Consider the following 12,084-nt stretch of genomic DNA (forward strand, 5'->3'; position numbering starts at 1 on the left):
CCCAATTAACACAAAACTGCTCTGAATGATAAGACCTCAATCGACCTTCACTCTAATTGCAAGGAAAAACAACTTTCATTGAACAAGGAAACTGATACAAATTCTTCACACCGACCTATACTCAATGTATAGCTTCCGAGTTCCATCCTTCCTAACTAAAGTAATTGGAGAACTTGGTCTAATGAACCCAGAAGGAATCTGAAAAATAGGCTGAAAGTCCTTCGAAACAGCTTGTAAAGCTGCATCCTGTGGAGAGGTTAACTGAGAAGTACTATCTGTAGTTGAACCAATTGAATCAACTTGCATTACAAATAGAGAAGCTCGGAAATAATGATCCTGATTGAGAAGTTTGTCCATTTGTATAAATGAGATAGACTGTGGATCATGAGTTTGAGGGCTAGAGATGGAAAATGTAGTGCTACCAATCACAAACTGCATCAACATCCTTTCAAAATCCCATAAAACTGGTCCCAATGTTCTCAGCCATTGACTCCCATAACAATATCACAACCACCAAGAGGTATAGCATAAAAATCAAGTATGGTTGCATAATTTTGAATTCTAATAGGGACCTTAGCCAAGCAACCAGTACTTGTAAGTGAACCACCATTAGCAATTTTTATAGTAAATAGGTGTGGACATAGAATTTGACGCAGAACAAGGAGATCGAGAAAATGATCTTACCTTCAATTTTGTCAACTTGCTGAGAATAAGCAATGGTTTCATGGACATCAGAAGGCCTCAGAAGCTTGACATCATGATGAATTTCTGGTTTCAATCCCCCGATGAAACAACTTTTGAGTAGGCTCGGATTGATATCCTTCGTTCGATTGGCCAAACAACAGAATTTAGAGACGTAATCCCACAACAAACTCGTTTGACGAAGTTTAACCAAATTTTTTGCAAAATCATCAAACTCCGACGGCCAAAATTCACGGCAAAACACCATAGTGAAATCCTCCCAAAGAGGGTAATTCTTGACGCAATTCACCCATTGAAACCTTTGCAAAGCTTCTTTCTCCATGTGAAAAGAGGTCATTCACACCTTTTCTTCTGGTATGTCAAAATACTCAAAGTAATGCTCTGCGCTATAAACCCATCCAAGAGGATCATCACCGTCGTTGAATGTTGGAAAATCTAGTTTGATCAAGGGGGGACGATGTTGAAAGACTTGATCTTGATGATTGAAACGATGAATTGGACGATGGGTTGGATCAGACTAGGCCGCATCAGACGATTCATTTGGAATTTCCTTATCGATGCCCCTATTAAAGAGATCTCGATGCAATTGTTGTAGCGCCATATCGAAAGATTCTTGACAAACTCCCATGGCGACGAATTTTGACTCCAATTTTGCTTGGCGCTCATCCATGGTGTTGAATTTCTGGAGAAACAATTGAAGGGTTTTATGAATTTCTGATAATTGGTCGTGAGACTCCATTGCTCGTTTCGTCCAAGCTTAAGTCATACGCAACAGAGAAGGGATGTGAGGGAGAAAGCTTGGCTCTGATGCCAATGATAAGACCTCAATCGACCTTGACTCTAATTGCAAGGAAACTCGTACAAATTCTTCAAACCAACCTCCATTACAATTGATAGCTATATAGCCTATTTCTGAGCTCATCTAACCGACTTACAACAACAACTAACCATGGTTTACAATAACCCAACTAACAACTAACCAAGGTTAGACATATCAACAAACAATTAACCCACAGTAAAGAAAATACAAGTAAAAGTAACCAATATTTACAAACCAATGGAGGAATGCCACCTGGCATCCTAACACTGAAAGTCTACAGAACCTGTCCTTCAGCATTAGAAGTCATATATTTGGATTTTCGATAAGCAAAACTACCATGGAAGCATCTCCTTCTCCCATAATCCTTCATGGATATTCACATAGATACTAGTAATAGATTTAAAAGACTTCAAAATCGACGTTAATAGGGTCATGGGATTGGTGGCTTAGCAATGTCCCACTTTAAAGTATTGTGTCATGTTCGAAGTCCCATTAAAGGCTGCACAACAGGATAACTGCACAATATGGGATTCGTGAGTACCTCCCACGACCCCAGATTCCACCTCCGAGTACGGAGTACCTATAAAAACTAGAGTCCTAGCAGGGATTTGACATAAAAATAAAGGTAAACATCCAAACACAGCTCAACCAAAATTCTTTTGACTTCAGATACATCTAAAACCCCAATAGTCATTTAATGCCTTCGTCCACATCAACTTGTACCCAGGTAGATTACTTAACTGAGCTCCAAAAGATTTCATCTTTCAGTCTTCACAAAACAGTCTACTAAATCATACCAAATTGGACTTGTAAGGAAATAATTTTTTGACCATCATCAATTTTATTGGATCATCATTAATCAGAATAAACATTTGAAGTTCTACTAGATTGTGCATCCAATCTATTATGGCTACACTAACAAAACAAAATATATATATCTATTAGTTTTATCAGGAATGTGGCAAAAGATGATATTACAGAAAGGGAATTATCTAGTTAAATGTCCATAAAACAAGCCATTACAATATTAAAACAGAATATCTCTGGCCGAAAAAAAATAAAATAAAATAAATAAATAAAATCTGTTTTTTAAATATAACACTTAAAAAAAAAACAAAAGAAGGACAAATAACACTTGAAAAAAGAAAAGAAAAGAAAGAAGGACAAATAACTCTTGCTGGGTTAAAGAAATGCCAGCTACTAGAAAGAGAATTCTAAAACGAGGATCAATGGAGAATAAAACTAAACAAAGCTCCAATACCGCAAACACTTGAGCATTTCAATCCTAATAAAACCAATGCTGCATCACTCAAACCACGAGACAAAAATAATATCAAAAGGAGTTCAAGCACTAGCCACTAGTATGTATAAATATAGTGCAGGCACATAAGAGATCCAAGTTAAATTTCTGAAACATTCTACAATTTAATTATAATCTCAACTCAAGTTATACTAAAGTATCGTAAAGGACCAGAAATCTTACACGTATGTGCCCTGAGCAGCAAATCCGACAAGAATACATTTAAGAGCGTATTATTCTCCCACAAACTTGCTTGAAAATTCCACATTTACTCCTTTTAAAATGGCCTTCTAAAAACTCACCCGTAACGTGTTGAATTTCCTCCCCACCCCAAAAAACAGTACCTAGTTCCATGTACATGACTGAGAGCAGCTAAAAATCACCGAGACTCCCAATCCTTCAATTTCTTGCTTCCTTTGGGTTTTGCAATAGGCACATTCATTCCTGCCATTTTAGCATTATACTTTGCCCGAAGAGGATCATTATATGTCCACCTGAATTACAGAAAACAGTAAAATAAAGGTGCTTGTAAAAAAACAATTTAGAGACTTTTTTATACAATAAAATAAAACAATCATGACCAACATTAGGATGTAGATAATGTGGAATTCAAGACCACAAGGAAAGCCAAAGTGGATCTCATTAGTGATTATAAAGCAAAGAAAAAAAAAATGCATCAGACTATGTTTGCAAACTTTTGTTCTCCATCAAACAAAAAAAATCAAAATCAATTGATGCATACCATGAGACAGTTTCCCCACCCCCCTCGTGGGTGAACTTTAAATGCAAAGATACCCACGTGACATAATAACCAAAAATAAAATAATGCTACTACTAACATATAGAACCCATCTAAAGTAACATGAAAATGGAAACATGGTCATAACAAATAGAAAACAGGAACTTCTTCAAAGCTAAGCCACAAATGGTTTGGGACAAAAGTGTCCATATGACCAAAACAGTACCAACATAGTTTATAACTCACCGTGTATAAAACTTAACTTAAATATCCTAAATATTGACTTTAACATATTCTATTCTATTGTAGTTTGTAGTCATTCCATTTACACATTAAGGATTCTTGCTCACTCAACGCAACTATGGAGTCTCGAAATTGTCACGAGATACAAATATAATGTAGGATACAAGAGGAAGGGAGAGGAAGTAAATAGAGATCTGGACAATGGAATCACTACTAAAAGTTTGTAGGATCATTCCAAGAGAGAGACTAGAAAAATTTGCAGTACTATAGTACCCCTCAACATGTCAATTAAGGTGTCTTGGACTCGCCTGAAGTTCATTCAAGCTTCACATGTGAGCAGGAAATCACATAAAACTTATATTTATTTCAATCTTCACCAATATTCAAAAATACAAAGTAGTCATTTTTTAGGCACTCCTATCTTATGTCGAATCCTTACAATAATGAATCCTAAGTGGAAAAGAGGAGTACTTGGATCTAACGAAGACATGGCACAAAACCGAACGCAACGGCGTTCTAGGATTCGTATAGCCGACCCCACCTAGTAGGAAAAGGCTTTGTTGTTGTTGTTGTTGTTGTTGTTGTTGCATGTTTTGCTACTTATTATACTCTGAAAGCTACATTTTCTTGTGTTATGTTGGTTCTAAATGAATGAAATTACATGGTTTGAAGAAAAATATGCATTCAATCCTTTTTAAGTTCAATTCAAGTAAAGTAGCTAGAGTTTGGTTTTGTTCAGTAAATGGATTGAGTTGAAGTGTGTTTGTCATTTTTTTGTTTAAGTTGAAATTGGTCTTATGTGATATTCACAAGTTGGGTAGTTTTTAATTACATTTTTGGCTTATCCAAATCTTATGCAAGTCTTCCCTTTAGAAATTAGACAGCAGCCATGGTCCAAAATATCCATAATATCCCGATATTTCTATCGAAATTTCCGTGTTTTTGAACTATTGATATTTTTTTGGACTACCGATATTTCCGATATCATCGATATTTTAGATCTTGTTAAGTCACTCATGTATCTTACCATGCAATGTATAAAGTGTAAAATATTGTACTAATTCATTATATATAAATGATTATGGTGTGTTTAAACTTCTTTCATTAATTACTACATATTTTCTACACTCACAATATTTACCAGCTTGCTATATAATCAACTTAAATCAGTTATATCTATCATGCAATGCATTTCCTTCCAATTTTTTGTGATAAACTAATAGATAATTGACTAAATAAACATCCTGCAAAGTTTCAATAAAAATTTCCAAGTTTTTCTTACAATTTCCGTGGTTTTTATTCAATTTTTATCGATATCGATAATATCCCGATATTTCCATCGAAATTTCTATGTTTTTGAACTACCGATATTTCCGATATTATCAATATTTTATACCTTGACAGCAGCTTATATGGTTGAATTTTTTTGTAGGGATCATATTGTTTTACAAGTCTAAAAGTAGCATTGACTAGTCAACTAGACCATTCACTTGCACATGGCTTCTCACCAATTCCGTGGGAAAGAGTTTTTATTGTTATCTGTTCCAAAAGAAAGGGAAGGTTGCATTCACCTCTTGGCATTCTACAAGGGTAGCCAACAAATCCATTTCAAGAAAAAGAAAAGAAAATGGTAGTGTTCAATTCCATAAACCACCAGATTGAGATAGTACTTCCTCCACCAAATTTTCAGTCGGTGAATCTTTGCGAGAAGATGAGGTCGGGAGCATTGGGTTGATTATCTTAACTTTCGAAGATTGGGCAATCTTCAAAAAGTGGCAAAGACAACCTGGAAGGTGAAATTCGAGTTGCAGAACAGAAAAGGAAAGCAGAGGAATCTTATTTCCATATTTTCTTGCTCCTAATTTGTTTGATTTTCTTGTGGTATGTGTTCTCTTCTATTATGGGTTTTGGAGTGAAGGCACCAAAGAGAGAGACTTGGTTGCCGCATAAATGGGTTTATTGATGGCCAAGAAACGGTTATCTCAACCAAAGGGGTAATCAGCAGCAAGGAGATGAAAGGCACAAGGGAAGGCATCAAATGGAGAAACTAATCAAGGGGTGCTTTAATGTACCCAAGAGTGGCCAGCACATAATTGAAGACTTCTACCGTTTCCTCTCTTTTACTGTCAGCAATCAATTGGGGTTAAGCTTTCATTGGATACGGAAACGTAATGTTGAAAAATAAACCCCGCACACTAGACCTTGTACTTTAATGTAACCAACGGTAATAGACTAAACTAGCAAATATTAGAAAACTTAGAAACACACAAGAATTATACTGGTTCGGCAGAATTTTTGCCTACGTCCAGTTGTGATTTCTCTAGGTAGAGAAATCACCGCTCCTTTGATTAATAATAGAGATTACAAAACTTTAGCAAACCCTAGAACTAATCTCAAAACTCTTGGCTGTCTGGCTGTTTTCTTTCTCTCTGTAAAAATCAGCCTTGCCGCACCCTATTTATAGACATAGGGTTGGCTTACATGTCCCAAGGCTGATTGAATTCCTATTTCTAAGTAGACTAGGAAATTACACTATCCAAATCCAAATAGACTTCTAGAAATCCAAACCTAAATTGAATAAGGAAACTTAAATTCTTTCCTAATCCCTCTAGGACAAGAATCGGTATACCTCTAGGTTTCCTAAAACAATCCTAAACCAACTAGGACATATTTGACGAGCCAAAAACCTAACAAGTAAAAGGGGAAAAGAAGGAAAGGAATGACGGAGCACGCAGCAGAGACATACGGAAGACAGCAGCAGCAGCAGAGAACAAGGATTTTTCAGTGTTTTTTCTAAACTCAATTTTCTTCTCAGTTTTATTATGAATATAGTGACAATTTCATCCATGTTTCGGAACTAATTTTCCTTAGCTAGGGCTACTATGTAGACATGACTATGAATGCTTAAATTTTGAAGTGAATTATTTTCAAGTTTTCAATTATCATTGAGTATCATTTGCTGTGCTTATATGTTTGGTTTTAGTCTTGGTGATTAGCTACCATCTTGACTTTTACTTAGTAAATTTGATGCAAGTTGTGCAAATGCCATGTTTTCAACTTGAGTGATAGCTTCTTGCAAATAGATACCATAAATTACCTAGTAGCAGATGCCATACTCTAAGATTTGTGTGGTCTTTATATAAATTTCCATGGATCGTAATGAGTTTCATTAAACTAGTCCAGATGCCATGGATAGTTACATAGTGGAATATATGTAATAGTCTAGATGCCATAGATATTACATGATTTAGGGAAATTTGACTATCAATGAGGTTGAGTACTTGTTAATAATGCACTGCAGAAAATAAGTTGGATTAGTTATGGTGAGTCGGACGCTCTAGTGTTTTACTCAACTGAATTATAATTTGTTTTCTTGGCTACCACTTTTTGCGTTATATTCAAACTTTCTTACTTTTGATATTTGTTTTCACTATTAGTATCAACTCTCAAAACCATCATTATTCATCAATCTTTGTTAAATTTTACTACGTTGCAAATGGATTTAAGTTAGTTGTTTAGAATTAGATTAATTAATGTGGAACGATATTAAGTGCTTGCTTTCTATACTATCAAACTACTCGTACACTTGCGAGCATAAAATTTGGAACTAAGTTGGACTAATTTCGGTTAGTTTAAATTTCACAACATGAACAAATGGAAGACCCAAATTAATATGCTCCAAATACTACCGGAGCTAATATTCTTTCTGATTCCCTGATGCATCGCATACATATCCAAGGAATATTACCTATTAGTTGATGACTATATCAAACTATCTAAGCCAATATACAAGACAAACATGAAGTGCCCGATGAATACATTCATATTTTACTATTCTATTCTACATGGCATGATATCTTTAAGTTTACTGACAATTCAGCGAGATCAGTCTTTCAATCCTTAATTCACTTAAAATAGGGTAAATTACATTTTCATATCTCAGATTTGAGGTCTATTTCAATTTCTTACAACATCTTCAAAACATTTCACTTTCATACCTTAAGTACTATTTTATTTCAAAATAATACATCCGTTACATTTTTCATCCATAGATCCGTTAAATGCTGACGTAGCTGCCACATATATGCCACATGACTGCCAAATGTGTGCCACGTGGCAAAAAAAAAATTAAATTTTTTTCTTAAAAACCTAAATTAAGTACTATTTAAATTATTAAAAAAAATTTAAAAAAAAACCAAACAAACCCAGAAAATGCAGAACCCATCTTCTCCCTCCCCTCCCGACCCCCTCACCTTCACCGAGCCCAGACCCCTCCACCTCCAATGCTCTTCACCGCCACCATGTCCAACCCTCTCTCCCCTCCCTCCTCAACTCCCACCTCGACGCCATCCCCGCCGAGCCCGACAATTGCTTTTGGGTTCGTAAATGCTTTTTCTGGGTTTCTGGGTTCGTAATTGCTTTTTCTAGGTTTCTGGGTTCGTGTTATGTAACCTCACCCATCCTCGTCTATCTGTAACCTCACCCATCCTCGTTAGAAATGAAACAGCTAAAATCACTTTTCTCCCAACTAACCTAAACCCTCACCTTCGCCCTGCTAGCTACCACAATCAGTGCTCTCACAAATTAGTGAAATCACAACCGCCGTTGATTGAAAAATTCCGTGGCTTTTTGAAGCAAATAAAACTTGGGTTGCAGGGAGAAAACCCCAAAAAAATCCCAATTCAACGAAATGGTTGTCCTGGAGACGAAATCTCAACAACAACAACAACAAAGCCTTTTCCCACTAAGTGGGGTCGGCTATATGAATCCTAGAACGCCATTGCGCTCGGTTTTGTGTCATGTCCTCCGTTAGATCCAAGTACTCTTAAGTCTTTTCTTAGGGTCTCTTCCAAAGTTTTCCTAGGTCTTCCTCTACCCCTTCGGCGCCGAACCTCTGTTCCGTAGTCACATCTTCGAACCGGAGCGTCAGTAGGCCTTCTTTGCACATGTCCAAACCACCGTAACCGATTTTCTCTCATCTTTCCTTCAACTTCGGCTACTCCTACTTTACCTCAAATATCCTCATTCACAATCTTCTCCTTTCTCGTGTGCCCACACATCCCACGAAGCATCCCACGAAGCATCCTTATCTCCGCTACACCCATTTTGTGTACGTGTTGATGCTTCACCGCCTCTTAATTTCCCACAAATTAATCTCTTACTTTTATTCATTTCTAATTCTAAAGAGAAAGCTGAAGCTTTGAACTAAGAAAAATGGGGATTTGAGATTTCGTCCAGGAGACGAAATCTCAAATCCCCATTTTTCTTAGTTCAAAGCTTCAGCTTTCTCTTTAGAATTAGAAATGAATAAAAGTAAGAGATTAATTTGTGGGAAATTAAGAGGCTTGGGTTGTTGGTTTGCAATGATGCACAACTATTGGCTGAAGAATGAATTATTGGTTATTACAATGTTGGTGGTTGGAGAAAAAAAATAGAGGAATGTGGGGTGGGGCGGAGTTACCTCTCTGTCTTCGACACCCACATGGTGGTCATGGTAGGGAAGAAATTCAATGTTGTCGAGGTAGCAGGGAGGAAGAACCGCAGCAAAGTCATTGATTTCGGGGCTTCGTGGGGCTTTAATGTGCTGTAGAACTCGGGGATTGCTGAAGCCCGAGGCTTCGTGGTGGCTGCAGTGTGTTGTCAAAGGTGAAGGCAGAGAAGCTCCGGGGGCTGATTGACGGGGTTGGTGATGATGGGGGATGGGAGAAGGGGGGTGCTAGAGTGGGGAAGATGAAGTGGGTCGAGGAGGTGAACAGGGAAGAGTGGATCGGAGAAGACATGGATTTAGGGTTTGGGTTGGGGGGTTGCGGAGAAGGGGGAAGGGAATGGGTTTCAGGTTTTTAAGAAAAAAATAAATTTTTTTTGCCACGTGGCACAAACGTTGCAGTCACGTCAGTGTTTAACGGATCAATGGATGGAAATGTAACGGAGGTATTATTTTGAAATAAAATATAACGTGAGGTATGAAAGTAAAATGTTTTAAAGATGTTGTATGGCGTTGTAATAGACTTTAAACCTGAGAGACTACTATGTAATTTACCCCTTAAAATAAGAGTAGGAGAGATGATGCAAATTTAAAACGTTCCTTAAGAAAACAAACAACACAATAGTGTTTGTGGAGTTCCCATTAGAAAGCAAGTAATACAATGGTGCTTGTGTCATGTCAACTGAATTTAGCACATATAAGAAAATGGTTATAAAACGTGGATAATCCAGGAAGGAAGTTAAACTTACGGATTGTTCCAATCAGTGGTATCCTCATTGACAAGATGGGTCCACTTCGTCCTTCCACTACGACCAAAATGTTTGACCTGCATGACCTTGGGTAATATTGTTTTGTCCAACTTATCTTCTCCAGTTGGGGCAGAGACATCACGTGTGTAAATTCCATCAGTTCCAGCCGTTGCTGCATAGTCATCAGCATCTGACTGGAAGAAAGCACCTTTGTGGTAATATTTCTGCATGAACCTCCACTTCTGCTTTGGTCGTGGTGCAGGTCTTGGATTCTTTCTCTCCCACTCCCTCCTCTCTTCTTCTGTCATGTTTCTGACCCTTTCAATCTCTTCTTTTTCCTTCAACATTGCTTCCCGATCTTCCCTATCCCTTTTGATCCTGGCAATCTCTCGGGCCTTCCAAGCTTCATACTCTTCTGCCTCGTTTACTTCATCATCAGTATCAATATCTTCAATATTTGCTTCCAGTTCCATACCCTTCTGAATCTCTTCATCCTTCCGAATCTCCTCAACCACAATCTGCTTTGTCTCTCTCTTCCGTTCCGCCAATTTCTTCTTCCTAGATTCCTCAAGGGCCCATTCTTCAGCCTCAAGTCGCTCACGCTCAGCAATAGTATCTCTCTCCGACTTGGGAACAAAGACAGGCTTTAGCATCACCATACCAGTAAGCTCTTCGTCCGAGTCAGTATCATACTCAGATTCCTCTTCCTCCTCTTCCTGTACATCTTCCTCATCTTCTGAGGGAAGGAGTTCTTCTTGCTCCCTCTGAAGCAACCTCTCCCTAATCTTCCTTCTTCTTTCTTCCTGGGCATCTGCGTCCTCTTCCTCTGCTTCCAACCCTTCCTGCCTCTTGGCTTCCTCTTCAATTGTTGAAACAATCTCAGCTTGCCGGATACGCCTATGATCAGCTCTAACATCCTCACGATTATCTATCCTGCTCTCAGCCAAACGACGCAGTCTAGGATCATCTTTCCTAACAATGTCAGAATCGTGAGTGGGAAAACCGGGCACCTTGGACATCCTAAACTCCCCATCCTCGTCGGCATCATCTGCCCACTCAGGAGCTTTTCCAGGCCAATACCTTTTAACCTTAGTTTGCCCAATTTTACCTCTGAGCTTATCCCTCACTGCAATCACAGTATCACTTACACCTGCTGTTACCGACATTTTTGCACTTTACACACAACCCGGCATAAAAGACTCAAAGTACCGGCAGAAAAACTCTATAGTCATCCCTCTTTCCACTCCTACCAAGCAATGTACAATCCCACTTTCTTAATCTCGTTTACAAACTGCTGAGAAAGGACATGACAAAATTTTAGCCCAAAAGGGTGAAAACCTACGAATAATTCAGAAATTATCAACATCTAAGCAAAATTCAGATGGGACTACAGTAAAACAACACTACCCAAATACATAGATGCACAACATACGAGTTCCAAGAATAAAAAAGGGGAATTAAAATATAAAAACCTGAATTCAAACAGAAAGCAATTCTTACACTGATAGTTACGGTTGAGATAAGCGACTTAAACTAGGGAAAAAAAATATAAAATTAAAACCCTAATCCGTAGATTCTGAGAAATACAAAACCCTAATAAAACTGATGCGACCGAACATAATTGTGATGAAAAAATCAGAGAAATTAAGAAGAAAACCAAGCGAACGCGATTACAGGAAACAAAGAAGAGACCTACATGATGGGAGAACAAGCGGGGAAGACGCCGCACGCAGGAGGAGGAGGCGTGATAAGACCCTTGATCGACTTCTCTATTCTTCTGGGGAAATTTGAAAAACTAACCAAATTTTGGATCAGTAGAATTCTAGCCACTTTTTTTAAACGAGTGCTATTAAGCCCACCCCTTTTCCTATCTTACCACGCGACGTGGTTTGGTATTGCTGTGTTTTGAAAAAAAAAAACTACTTTTGCTATACTATGAGAATAAGCAGCTGTGAAACAAAGCAGCAAAGTATTTGATAAACTTTTTTGTAAAAGTGCTTTTGAAAAAAGAAAACAGTATTATAGTGTTTGATAAACTTTTATGTA

At 37.7% G+C, this 12,084-nt stretch overlaps 1 protein-coding gene across 4 annotated transcripts; it reads right to left on the reverse strand.

Annotated features, from left to right (window-relative positions):
* Positions 1-2,850: 2,850 nt before the first annotated feature.
* Positions 2,851-11,871, reverse strand: LOC126603129 (uncharacterized). Of its 4 annotated transcripts, none has more exons than XM_050269979.1 (3): positions 11,735-11,871; positions 10,039-11,329; positions 2,851-3,316 (listed from the first exon to the last, which is right to left on the reverse strand). In XM_050269979.1, exons 2-3 carry the CDS (start codon positions 11,202-11,204, stop codon positions 3,202-3,204), a joined length of 1,281 nt encoding a protein of 426 aa, XP_050125936.1. In that variant the 5' UTR covers positions 11,205-11,329; positions 11,735-11,871; the 3' UTR covers positions 2,851-3,201. The 4 variants fall into 4 exon arrangements, with proteins under 4 accessions (XP_050125936.1, XP_050125867.1, XP_050126006.1 ...); XM_050269910.1 differs by having other exon boundaries at positions 10,039-11,332; positions 11,735-11,869; XM_050270049.1 differs by having other exon boundaries at positions 10,039-11,376; positions 11,735-11,859.
* Positions 11,872-12,084: the final 213 nt, after the last annotated feature.

The sequence above is a fragment of the Malus sylvestris genome, chromosome 1 (assembly GCF_916048215.2).
Source record: "Malus sylvestris chromosome 1, drMalSylv7.2, whole genome shotgun sequence".
Classification (NCBI taxonomy): Eukaryota; Viridiplantae; Streptophyta; class Magnoliopsida; order Rosales; family Rosaceae; genus Malus; species Malus sylvestris.